This window comes from Eurosta solidaginis, chromosome 5 (assembly GCF_040869045.1).
Source record: "Eurosta solidaginis isolate ZX-2024a chromosome 5, ASM4086904v1, whole genome shotgun sequence".
Lineage (NCBI taxonomy): Eukaryota > Metazoa > Arthropoda > Insecta > Diptera > Tephritidae > Eurosta > Eurosta solidaginis.
In genome coordinates, this window is record NC_090323.1 from 224,886,985 (window position 1) to 224,901,065 (window position 14,081).

Genomic DNA, 14,081 nt, shown 5'->3' on the forward strand with positions numbered 1-14,081 from the left:
TAAATTTCTGAATTTAAATTGGAAATTCTGAACTTAAATTCTAATTTTCTGAACTTAAACTGGAAAAGGTGTAGTGCATTCGGAACCACTACTAGTTTGCCCTCTATCTTTTTTATGTCCCAGGCAGTGGAAATTGTGCCCGCTGCATTACCTTTTCTGTAGTTGCGAACTACATACAAATTTCCACTTTTTATTGGCACTTTTTCAATAGTTCCCACGTGATTAAAAAATCTTTTCCATTTATTGATACTATTTTATAGGTCCGGGGGGCTAGGGTAAATATTTACAGTTTAGATCTACATAGATCTTTTGTTGGTAGTTTTAGCTGATACATTTTTCCACACATTATAATACAAAACCCATTTCGAGTTTCGATGCAATATTTCGGACAACGCCCTCTGAAGGACTTATGTATGTATGTTTTATATAAATTGTCTAAATTGACTTCTCATTGTCTTGTTGTTGGCTGATTGCTGTGCCTCCCGGATACCAAAGATCCAAGCCCAAGTAACGCATGGGGCGCCATTTTGATGATAGTTGTTACTCCGTTCGAACCATTTGGCGCGGACAATGAACCTGTTGATATTTTTATACTCAGTTGAGCAGAGCTCACAGAGTATAACAACTTTGATTGGATAACGGTTGGTTGTACAGGTATAAAGGAATCGAGATAGATATAGACTTCCATATATTAAAATCATCAGTATCGAAAAAAAAATTTATTTAGCCATGTCCGTCCGTCCGTCCGTCCGTTAACAAGATAACTTGAGTAAATTTTGAGGTATCTTGGTGCGTAGGTTCCTGGGCACTCATCTCAGATCGCTATTTAAAATGAACGAAATCGGACTATAACCACGCCCACTTTTTCGATATCGAATATTTCGAAAAACACAAAAAGTGCGATAATTCATTACCAAAAATGGACAAAGCGATGAAACTTGGTAGGTGAGTTGAACTTATGACGCAGAATAGAAAATTAGTAAAATTTTGTACAATGGGCGTGGCACCGCCCACTTTTAAAAGTTTTGCAAGCTGTAATTTGGCAATCCTTGAAGATATCATAATGAAATTTGGGAGGAACGTTACTCCTATTACTATATGTATGCTTAATAAAAATTAGCAAAATCGGAGAACGACCACGCCCACTTTTAAAAAAAAAATTTTTTTAAGTCAAATTTTAATAAAAAATTGAATATCTTTACAGTATATAAGTAAATTATGTCAACATTCAACTCCAGTAATGATATGGTGCAACAAAATGCAAAAATAAAAGAAAATTTCAAAATGGGCGTGGCTCCGCCCTTTTTCATTTAATTTGTCTAGGATACTTTTAATGCCATAAGTGGAACAAAAATTTACCAATCCTTGTGAAATTTGGTAGGGGCTTCGATTCTAGGACGATAACAGTTTTTATACACAGTCCACCGGCTGTCCTTCCGCTCGGCCGTTAACACGATAACTTGAGCAAAAATGGATATATCTTTACTAAACTCAGTTCACGTACTTATCTGAGCTCACTTTGTATTTGCATAAAAAATGGCTGGAATCCGACTATGACCACGCCCACTTTTTCGATTTCGAAAATTACGAAAAATGCCATAATTCTATACCAAATACGAAAAAAGGGATGCAACATGGTAATTGGTTTCGTTTATTGACGCAAAATATAACTTTAGAAAAAAAATGTGTAAAATGGGTGTGAAACCTACCATATTAAGTAGAAGAAAATGAAAAAGTTCTGCAGGGCGAAATGAAAACCCCTTGGAATCTTGGCAGGTGATGTTCTGGGTCACCCTGGTCCACATTTTGGTCGATATCTCGAAAACCCCTTCACATATACAACTACCACCACTCCCTTTTAAAACCCTCATTAATAGCTTTAATTTGATACCCATATCGTACAAACACCTTATAGAGTCACCACTGGTCCACCTTTATGGTGATATCTGGAAAAGGCGTCCACCTATAGAACTAAGGTCCATTTCCTTTTAAAATACTCATTAACACCTTTCATTTGATACCCATATCGTACTAACCAATTCTAGAGTCACCCCTGGTCCACCTTTATGGCGATATCTCGAAAAGGCGTCCACCTATAGAACTGAGCCCCACGCGCTTTTAAAATACTCATTAACACCTTTCATTTGATACCCATATCGCACAAATTCTAGAGTCAGCCCTGGTCCACCTTTATGGCGATATCCCTAAATGGCATCCACCTATAGAACTATGGCTCACTCCCTCTTAAAATACTCTTTAATACCTTCCATTTTGATACACATGTCATACAAGCACATTCCAGGGTTACCCTAGGTTCATTTTCCTACATGGTGATTTTCCCTTATTTTGTCTCCATAGCTCTCAGCTGAGTAGGTAATGTTCGGTTACACCCGAACTTAGCCTTCCTTACTTGTTTGGACAGCATTTAGCTACTTCCTTAAGTTCCGACAGTATATAACTGCCCATAGTTATAAACCTAGTGTGTGCTAGATATGAACATTCACACAGCCGCAGCTCCTGCAACTTAATAAATTAATTGTTAAAAGGGATCCTCATTCTCTTCGCATGCAGACCGCCCAGTGATTGTGGGTGTGGTCATACAGATTTTTTTCCTTCAACTATTTATTAAAACACCCTATTTCAGAATTTGCTTCAAAAACAATTGAACCGTACTTCGGCCAGTTTTACTGGCTTATCCTGCAGGTGTCCGAAGAGTACCAGTTGGAGACTGCTAACTTCTTGAATCCGTTATGTATATTTTTTTTGATTGAAGTAAGTGCATGATGCATGTCTTAATGTACTAGGTTGAATTTATTACGAAATAGTTGACTTGGAAGAACCCTTTTTCTGTAAATTTTCTAAGCTTACCTATGTGCCATAGAGTTTAGGTAAAGGAAAGGCGTTAAAGTGTGGGGAAGAGAGGTCTTTGCAAAGTCCAAGCTCCTTCAAGCTAGTGGATTTTTTATGAAATCCTGAACTTGTCGATTTTTGAATTACCGAAAATCTAGTTACTATCGAACTAAGTAGTTCATATATATTTGTTCTTTTAGGTCTAGTTCTTATAAATTTTGAATGTTGAAATTTGACGTGTGGACTGATATTGAGAATTTTGATAAAAATTTGAAAATTTTTTTTTAAATGGGCGTGGCACCGCCCACTTGTGATAAAATCAATTTTACAAATATTATTAATCATAAATCAAAAATCGTTAAACCTATCGTAACAAAATTCGGCAGAGAGGTTGCCTTTACTATAGGAAATCCTTTGAAGAAAAATTTACGAAATCGGTTAAGGACCACGCCCACTTTTATATGAAAGATTTTTAAAGGGACGTAGACGAATAAAATAAGCTATGTCTTTGCAAAAAAGAGCTTTATATCAATGGTATTTCATTTCCCAAGTGGATGTATAACAGTAAATAGGAAAAACTTCAAATTTAAAAAAATGGGCGTGGCACCGCCCCTTTTATGACTAAGCAATTTTCTATGTTTCGGGAGCCATAACTCGAAGAAAAATTAACGGATCGTTATAAAATTTGGTACAAAAATTTTCCCTGTCGCAGGAAATATTTCTAGAAAAAATGGACGAGATCGGTTAAAGACCACGGCCACTTTTATATAAAAAATTTTTAATAGGGTCGTAGACGAAAATAATAAGCTATAAGCTATAATAATAAGCTATAACTTAAAAATGGACAGGATCGGTTAAAGACCACGGCAACTTAGGTATTAAACAAGTTTAAAAGGGTCGTAGACTAGAATAATAAGATATAACTTAGCAAAAAATAGTTTTGAATCAATGATATTTCACTTATCAAGTTTTATTGTAAGAGGCAATGGGGGACATTTTTTTTTAAACGGGCGGTGCCACGTGTTATGTAAAAAAGTAATTTATCTGAAATGAATTGTACAATTGAAGATCACGCTGAGTATGTAATGTTCGGTTACACCCGAACTTAAACACCTTTACTTGTTGAAACTAGTTTTGAGGTAGGGCGTTATTCCAAGATAGGGTGATATTCTACTCAGTAGTTGACATGTACATATTTGGGATTTGAAAATTTAAGATTGAAATAAAATAGAAAAATGCTCATTATTATCAATCAAAAGGCTTTAAAATTTGGTAATATAAATATATATAGTAGGTCCAAATAATGCTTAAAGCTATTTGGCCATTCCGTAAACTTTCAAATAAACTGCCAATTAACGTTAACTGGATATTGAGAAAATGACCCCTATACCAAGTCGCATACAAGGGGATTATCCAAATTTTCCAAGTTAACTCCTAATCGGTAATTACATCACTAGATTTTACGATTTTGTTTTAGACCAAGAACAATCTCTAGGGCTTCATCTCTAGATGGAAGCACGAAATAAAAGAGAAACGTGAAAATTGTACAGCTAATAATCTAGTTCCTAAGGACGGGACATATCGCGTAGATTAACTATTGTGGCTTTGGATTAGTGCATGAGTAAACATGGTCTTAGACTTTATAAAAAGTGGCTCAGTTTTCTATTCAGTTCAAAGCTTTTCGAAAAAATTCAGACCGGTTAGAGATTCAATTAGATGGCAAACAATTCGGTTCAAACTCAGTAGAACTCCCTGGTAACTCTTTTAATAAAAATGACAATAAAACAAACCAAAAGGAAGTTATTCAATAACCGCGGCCCTTCAGCTCAACAAATCTAAAAAAAATATATATAAAAAAATATATATAAAATAAAATAATAAATAAATATTTTTTAAGTTGAACGGTTTTATTGAAAACAATACTTACATGAAGTAATAATAATACTAAAAGCAAGAAAATAATTAGGTAGGTCCTAGTTACTAGTCATCACACTCCTCACCAATCTATGGCGTTGATCAGACAATTAAATAAAAGCGTTGGTAAGACCAAGACTGTGGCCACCGTGGTGTGATGGTAGCGTGCTCCGCCTACCACACCGTATGCCCTGGGTTCACACCTCGGGCAAAGCAACATCAAAATTTTAGAAATAAGGTTTTTCAATTAGAAGAAAATTTTTCTAAGCGGGGTCGCCCCTCGGCAGTGTTTGGCAAGCGCTCCGGATGTATTTCTGCCATGAAAAGCTCTCAGTGAAAACTCATCTGCCTTGCAGATGCCGTTCGGAGTCGGCATAAAACATGTAGGTCCCATCCGGCCGATTTGTAGGGAAAATCAATAGGAGCACGACGCAAATTGGAAGAGAAGCTCGGCCTTAGATCTCTTCGGAGGTTATCGCGCCTTACATTTATTTTTTTTTTTTAAGACCAACTGTACCTTAATAAGGTCATGCTACGCCTCACATTTTTAGAAATTATTTTATTATTTTCAAGTTTTTAGTCTTTATTTAATTGCCTATTATTTCTCATTCTATTTAGTTCATTTAGTGACTCATTACTACAAGGAATCTTTCCTGACAATTTGTTACAATCTAGGTCCTCACTACACAATCCTTCCAAAGCCCTTACTCGACTCTGCGCCACGTATGCATGTCCCTCCTTGAACTCCAAAATATATTGATGACACTTCTATCGGACTGTATGTAGTATTTGTTCCAAATATGAGCCAAATCGGACATCATGGTCGCTTTGTATTCATGTATGTATTATGTATTCCAAATATGAGCCAAATCGGCTAACAAATACGATTTTTTTGAATATCTCGATCCTTGCGCACCTAGCGGCGAGTTTTTCTCATAGGTCGCTCTCTATTCATGTATGTATTATGTATTATGTGTTCGAAATAGTAACAAAGTCGGACCACAAATACGATTTTGTGAAATATTTCGATCCATGCGCCACCTATCGGAGTTTTTTTCTTATTATTGCATTGTCATCGGGTTCTGAACTATATTCCAAGTTTCAAGCATGTAGCTTATCGGGAAGATACTTAAATTTCAATTACAAAATTCGTGCAGCCAGCCAGCCAGCCAGCCAGGTGACAATATGTAAAAAAATTAAAAGCAAGTCATGAAGTAAAATCATTTAAAAGAATAAGTGTAAATGTTAGTACATAATTAGGAAATTTGATCGATACTGATGCAGTAAGTTTCAATTTTAACTCAATACATTTGAATAAGATATTAGATCGTTTGTGCTTTGGTGAAGTTAACAAAATTAGTAATTAATTATATGAATATATTTTAAAATGGTATAAGTGCTATTCAGTGAAAATTTGCTATAACAAAATTACAATGAATTATTTTAACTAAATGTTTTTCGTATGCGAGCAATTGTAAAAATAAACACAATTGAAACTCATTTTTACTCACAATAGTAACTTTCTTTTTCATACATGGATAGTATGCGCCCAGTAGATGTGTTAGCTGTGGATTTGCATTTACATACATAAATTATGATAATTACGATAATGGTAATAGATGTTTGTGAAATAGACATAACAAGAATAACATGTATGGGCCATTCCACCGGAGAAACGTAAGGATACGATAAAACAAATTTGGTGAAAGCTTAGTGAAAAATTCAAAATGCCACCTTAACTATGACGGCCGATCTAACTGCAAATTAGAAAAGCGAGTAATGGCGCTAAGTTATCCTTTAGGTTGACTGCTTATGAATTTTAAGCCATGGCGCTATCGAACAACTAACTTTGGTGACACTCATACGTTGCGATTGAGTTATTTGCCCATGTAGTGACCGCTAGAGCTGCAAAACTATCAATTTTTTTCTATCGAAAGTCTTTAAGTTTACATTCAATATACGAGCTGATAGCCATAGCTGCTAGTGCTCTTTTTCTTGTTAGTCTTAAAATTCATTTTAAGCCTAAATATTTATTTATTTATTTATTACAGCGTAAGCCTAGTTTGAACAATATTTATTAAATCACATTGTAGAACTTATGAATAATAATAATAATACATTCAATATAAATTTTTACATTTCTCAAAGTATGTTTTTTTTATATTGGCTGATCCGTACCAAATTTTGACAGCATTTAAGTAAAGGTACCTGTTAATTTAAAAACGCACTTTTGCGGATTTTTGTTGCTATTGAAACCGCAAAAGAACTCCCAGAAGGTTTTGGATATGAATCCGGTACGAGCCCGGTTTCTACTTGATTTGTTTGATCTCACGAACTTTCCAGTAAAAACACGTTGTGTATCTAGTACTAGCGTACCCGGCAGATGATATCGTGCCCTACACTTAAAAAAGGGAACTTCACTTGCCGTTATCACTCTCTATATCATCAAATAGACTACAACTTTTTCTTCCATTTTCCCTCTTATTCCTGTCAATTCGTTTGCCTTTATCTCCACTCCTTTCTCATTCTAATTCTCCGTCTCACTCCCAAACCCAATCCTACTTCCACACCCACTCTCTTTCCCACTCTTACTCCCTCTTCCACTACCTCTCCCACCTCTGTATTATATTTCATATATGGAATCTAAATATATACCAAAAATTGCATACCCTCTTCAAATAATTATGGAGATATAGCGAATTCAAATATTTGCTTCACTCGAACTCTCATTCCCACTGCGCTTTGCACTTCCACTACTACTCCCAAGCCCTATACGTGTTCCACCTGATTTACCTAGTATTACATGGAATTTATATTTGAAATATTGTATACTTCCTCCTTGTTTCTACTCCAACTTTCATTCCCACTTTCACTTTCATTCTTTCTATCGTTCCCAGTTTGATGATGAAATATTTATGCCAAATATAGCATATGTCGGAACGGGATCGCAAACGCCATTTTGAATTTCACCAGATGTCGGGTCAGGATTACAATTGACATTATAAAATTCGCCAGCCGTAGTCCCTTGGCCCGAATCACCATCTTTGGTAACGTTTTCCATAACCCGAAAGGATTGAAGTTATTTTTTTTCTTTTCTTTTATTAAAATAAAGCGCAGCGAACAACTGTGCGTCCGAACTATTTAAAGCCTTTCACATTAAAAGAAAGAATGTGATAACAGTTTACTTCGATCACATACAAATTTATTCAACAAGTATTTTATGTGCACAGTAGATCCTGCAACACAATACGCATATACTTTTACAGGGTCATTGATAATTTCGAATGACATTTAAAACATTTATAATAAAATTGTGTGTTTCACCGACACGGCCTTCCTGACATACACTCGTCCTCGTGTGTTATACGTTATACTAAAATAACAAAACATTATATTGTTAAAAAAACTAAACTTAAAGCTAATTTCTTTAAGGTAGATTTTATAAGATAATTTTATAAGGTATTTGTTTTAGTGACAGAGTATTTTAATTAGGAGTCAAATTGATTATATTGATTCTAATTGTCTCACAATCAGTTAAAACAGTTTTTTAGTGCTTTTATCAACAACAACGCCCTTTGCAACATTTTAATCGTTTACATCTATTTCAATATCTTCTTCATCCACTTCTATACCATCATTAACGTCTGTTTCAACGTTTTCATTACCATTAACGTCTCTTTCAACGTTTTCATCATCATTAACGTCTCTTTCAACGTTTTCATTATCATTAACGTCTCTTTCAACGTTTTCATTATCATTGACGTCTGTTTCAACGTTTTCATTATCACTCATGTTCAACTCATTTGCAATTTCTTCTTTAGGAAGTTTTCGCAAGTGTTCATGTGAGTATTTGTACGATCTTTTACTGTTTAGTGATTTCAATATGTACCTGTCTCCTTCTAAAACCTCTGCCACCAAAAACGGACCACGGAACTTAGGGTCTAACTTCGTCGGATGCCTTTCTTCATTTTTAAGAAGTACATAATCACCTACTTTATATCTAACAATTTTTGCTTTACCTTTATCAAATCTTTTCTTATCATAACAAGCATTTTTCTGTATATTTTTAGACGATTCAGCTCTTAATAAATAAATATCTACTCTATTTTCTTCTGTAGTAATTGGAATTAATCCATATGGCCGTGCCTCTTTTCCTATTAGTAACTCTAATGGACTAGCCTTAGTAACACGATTGACCGTGCAATTTAGTGCTAATTGAATTTCACCCAGAGCATCTTGCCAAGAGCGTTGGCTTGTTTCAACCGCGGTTAACATATTCTTCAAAGTGCTCATTACTCGTTCTACCTGTCCATTTGCCCGACTAGCACCGGTGGCAATCAAATGTAAATTAATATTTTGAGAAGAACAAAAATCCCGAAACCCCTTGCTAGCGAAACACCTACCCTGATCAGCAATTATTCGAGTAGGCACACCAAAAAGTGAAATTGTTGCTTTGAGAGACCTAATGCAGTTTCCTGTGTCAATATTTAAAATATTGTAACGAATTTGCTGCAAATCCTCTTATTTGCAACCCTCTGCTAAGTTCGTATCGCTAAACTGTTGAATAAATAACTCCAATTTGTAATAATGCAAAATGGCCTTTATTAAAGTACTTCACAATAACACTTATACTTTGCAACAAATAGCAAGCTTAATAAACAAACTGATTGATAGCTCAAATGAAACTCTACTATTCAAAATAATTCTGCTATAGCTCGCTAGATAGCGCTTAATCGAAATCTCAAATCAAACTGAATTACTTCTTACTCGCTTGCCCCGCTTTTATAGTTTACGCTGCATACTTCTAGGCTCTTCGATTTCCAGAACTTCTAGTTGTTTCGGCTACAAAATCGCCAGCCACAACTACGTGCACAAATTATTGCCCTCTCTTGTGACCACTGAGATAAGATATATGCATGTGTTTGTGCATTGCCGCTCCGCTGCTCGTATACGTACATATGAGTAGACGCAATTATTTATTCGTTTATGTAGATACATAAAGATTGAATTATTGATGTGAATGTTTGTAGTTTACAGTCTCTCGCGCGCACATAGGCGTATAAGTAAATGCATCTGTGTGTGACATCTCTCTGGGCTGCCTTATATATGTGTATACTTGATTTGATTATTAACGTAAATACTGCTTGGCCTTAGCATCGCCTTAGTGATAGTAATATCCGTGACACTGCCCTCCACCTAAGTCTGATCGTCCCGATCAGACAAATCTCTTGATCTAAACGTTGCCAGCCTTTCCAAATGGACCACTTTCATTTTGGTTCGTGGTTTACCGATGGTTTGTATGCGGTACACTACATCGTTGATCCGTTTTACAACTTTGTATGGGCCTTCCCAATTACACTGCAATTTCGGGGACAAACCTTTTTTACGTTGTGGGTTGTATAACAGCACCAAATCTCCTTCCTGAAAACCTTCTGAATTAATTGCTTTATCGTATCTGGCTTTCATCTTGTCACTCATAATCTTTGTTCGTTGCCTTATCAGATCATGTATTTCTCTTAGCTCTTCTTCCAAATCACTAGTGGATTTCCTGACATTTCTCTCCGCATTGGCATCTATCCCAAACTTCAAATCAGCTGGCAGTCTAAGGTCATTGCCAAAAATTACTTTTGCAGGGGTTTGGCCCGTTGTCTCATGCACTGCTGATCGGTAAGCCATCAAGAATAATGGTATGCGGGTATCCCATTCTTTATGGTACTTGTCTACTACTTTCCTTAAGTGCTCCTCCAATGTTCTATTGAATCGTTCTACCATACCATCGGATTGAGGATGCAATGCAGTTGTCCGTGTTTTTCGAATGCCCAATGACTTACACATTTCCTGGAACACAGCTGATTCGAAATTCCTGCCTTGGTCAGAATGTAACTCCATTGGTACACCATACCTTGCAACCCATTCGTTTTTAACCACTTCTGCTACTGTTTCTGCTTCTTGGTTTGGCCATTTACTGAAATAATCCATAACTACCAGTACATATTTGTTTCCGTCGTTGCTAGTAGGAAATGGACCTGCGACATCCATGGCGATCCTTTCAAATGGCGCACCTGAGTTATATTGCTTCATCTGGCCATGACTTCGTGTTCTGGGCCCTTTCGCTCTGCTGCAAACCTCGCAGTTCGCAATCCACTCAGTGACCGACTGACGGCAACCAACCCAATAGAATCTCTGCTTAATCTTCTCGAGCGTCTTCGTGATTCCAAGATGACCTCCGCTTGGACCATTATGCAGCTCGCTGAGCACGTCAGGAATCCTCTTCCTGGGAATAACTATCAGTTTCTTCTTGCATTGACCATCCTCACTCTCCCATACTCGATGCAAGCAACCGGATATCAATTCTAAACTGTTCCACTGTGCCCAATATGACTTCGCAATGGGACTCTCTGCTGACATCTCCTCTCTACTTGGTCTTTCGTTTCGTTCGAGCCCTTGCATAACATGTGACAGATCTGTATCTTCTAGCTGACACTTTCTTAGTTGTTCCTTGTCCCATTCATCCGTACACGTTATAGTCATTAGCCGGACATCTATAATGTCTTCTTTAGCCTCGGCCTTTGAGCAGTGCTTGCATTCCAGACTACATGGTCTTCGTGACATTGCATCAGCATTTCCATGGGTACTACCTTTTCGATGCTCAATGGAAAAGTCGTAGCTTTGTAGTCGCTCGATCCACCGTGCCAATTGTCCTTCCGGATTACGGAACTGCAGAAGCCATTTCAACGCTGCGTGATCTGTCCTGACACGGAATCGCTGGCCGTAGAGGTATTTGTGAAAATGTTTAATGCAGTCTACCAATGCCAACAGCTCTCTCCGCGTAACACAGTAGTTCCTCTCTGGTTTTCCAATCGAACGGCTGTAATATGCAACTACCTTCTCCTGTCCATCGACCAGTTGTGATAAAACGCCTCCTATAGCATATCCACTCGCATCTGTATCCAGAATAAATGTTGCTCCTGGAATCGGATATGCTAACATTGGGGCAGTGCACAAACGCTCCTTCAATGTTTGGAAAGCCACTTCTTGCTCCTTCTTCCATTCAAAAGCTTTGTTTTTTCTTGTAAACTCATGGAGGCTATGGGCTACGCTGGAAAAATTTGGTACAAATCGGCGGTAATATGTGCACAGCCCAAGAAAACTTCTCAATTCATGTAGGTTCTGTGGTCTTGGCCAATCCTTTACAGCCTATATTTTTTTCGTTCGCAGTGCAGATGCCCTCTGTCGTTACCTTGTGACCCAAATAATTGACTTCCTTTTTAAACAGCGCACACTTTTTGGGACTTAACTTCAGACCAGCGCCAGCTATTCTCTGGAAACTTCCTCCAAGTTCTTAAGATGTTCATCAAAGTTCTTGCCCAATACGATGATGTCGTCCAGGTACACCAAGCATGTTTTCTAATGTAGTCCTTTCAGTACCTGGTCCATGAGTCTCTCAAAAGTAGCTGGTGCATTACAAAGTCCAAAAGGCATCACTGTAAATTGCCAAAGACCATCACCGACACTGAAGGCTGTTTTCTCTTTATCTTCCTCCTTCACCTCCACTTGCCAGTAGCCGCTTTTCAAGTCCAGCGTGGAAAACCATTTCGTACCAGATAGCGAGTCCAGAGTGTCGTCAATTCTTGGCAATGGGTAGCTATCCTTTTTCGTTACGTCATTCAACTTCCGGTAGTCCACGCAAAACCTCATTTTTCCATCCTTCTTTTTTACAAGTACTACCGGTGAGCTCCATGGACTAGCTGATGGTTCGATGACGCCGCTGTCGCTCATTTCTTGAATGATTTGACTCACAACTTCCCGCTTCGCCAGTGGAACACTACGTGGAGCTTGACGGATCGGCCTCGCATCTCCAGTGTCAATTTGGTGTTTCACAACGTTGGTGCGGCCTGGTTTAGAATCATCCTGGTCAAATATGTTCGCGTACTTTAGGAGCAGTTGTTTTGCCTTACTCTGATATGCTTCCTCTAGCCCCTGCATCCATACCGTGATGTCATTTGAAAGATCAGTATTACTAGCTGAAACGTGTTCCTGGAGCTGTTCACAGTTAATAACTAATTCAGCCTCTTGGCATCTTCCCAAAATAGCTCCTTTAGTCAGTTTGAGTGGTGACTTGAACTCATTGAGTACTCTTACCGGAATACGTCCATCTTGTTTTGTCATAGCCATGGTTTTTCCTACAAGTATGTTTAGTGCTGATTTGTTTGCTGCTTCGACAACCCACAATTTGTTTGTCCCACAATCTCCATCAACCTTTGCCCAGATGACTGCTTCGGATTTTGGTGGTATTTGCTGACTCTCTTCCACCAGCACTCGTTTACTGCTGTAGCCTCTCTCGTAGCCGAAATTAAGTGGTACATCCATGTTTTTATATCGCATCGTCTTGCTTTGCATGTCGATCTTGATGCCCTGGTCAATTAAGAAGTCCACTCCAATTATGATTTCATCAACAATTTCTGCCACTATAAAATTGTGTACTACCGTGACGTTCCCAATAGCGACTTCACATTCTACTTCTCCAATTACCTGGGTGTCCTCTCCCGTGGCTATACGTAATCTTGCTCCAAGCAATGGTGTTATCTTTTTGTTGACTAAATCCGCTCGAATGATGGAATGAGATGCACCCGTATCTACAGTCAGTAACCGTTCCTTTCCGTCCACATGCCCTCCAACAGTAAGATTGCTCGATCTTCTTCCAATCTGCGAGATAGAGATTATGGGGCATTCAATTACGGGAGCCAGCTGTCGCCCCTTGCGGCTGACTCGATTTAGTTTAACGATTGAGTGGTCTTGGATATTTGCTCATCACCTTCTGCTCTGCGTTTACGACCACCCACATTGTTGGAGCTATTGGGACCGCTGCTGCAATGTCGTGCAATATGACCTGGGTTGCCGCACTTGAAACATTTAATAACTCCGGCATTTTTCTGTTGTGATCCCTTCAGTGCTTCCAAAATAGTGTCTACCCAATCTGGTCTTTCCACTTCTACACGATGAGCTTTGTATGCTGGTTTACTCAATAGTGAGGCCGTTTCCTGAGTCAATGCATGTGATACCGTTTCAGCAAATGTCAGCTTTGGGTTTGCGTATGTAGCTCGCTTCGTTTCCACGTTCCGTATGCCATTTATGAAACTCTGGATTTTTACCCTTTCAGTGTATTCCACGGGTGCGTCCGCATTTGCAAGATGAGCCAATCTTTCAATATCTGAAGCAAACTCCTGCAATGTCTCATTCGCTTTTTGGTAGCGGTTTTGCAACTCAATTTGGAATATCTGTTTTCTATGCTCGCTTCCATAACGTCGTTCTACAGC

The 14,081-nt window shown here is 38.0% G+C and overlaps 1 protein-coding gene across 8 annotated transcripts in view; it reads right to left on the minus strand.

The window, feature by feature from the left end:
- The window catches only part of stj (straightjacket), a 105,830-nt gene that overhangs the window by 27,954 nt on the left and 63,795 nt on the right, over positions 1-14,081 (minus strand). For 5 of the 8 annotated variants that reach the window (XM_067788637.1, XM_067788636.1, XM_067788640.1 and 2 more), the window contains one exon: positions 6,276-6,329. The exons of the other annotated variants lie outside the window; for them this stretch is intronic. In XM_067788637.1, coding sequence (XP_067644738.1) covers positions 6,276-6,329 — 54 coding nt within the window. The remainder of the gene's footprint in view (positions 1-6,275; positions 6,330-14,081) is intronic. 8 annotated transcript variants of the gene reach the window in all.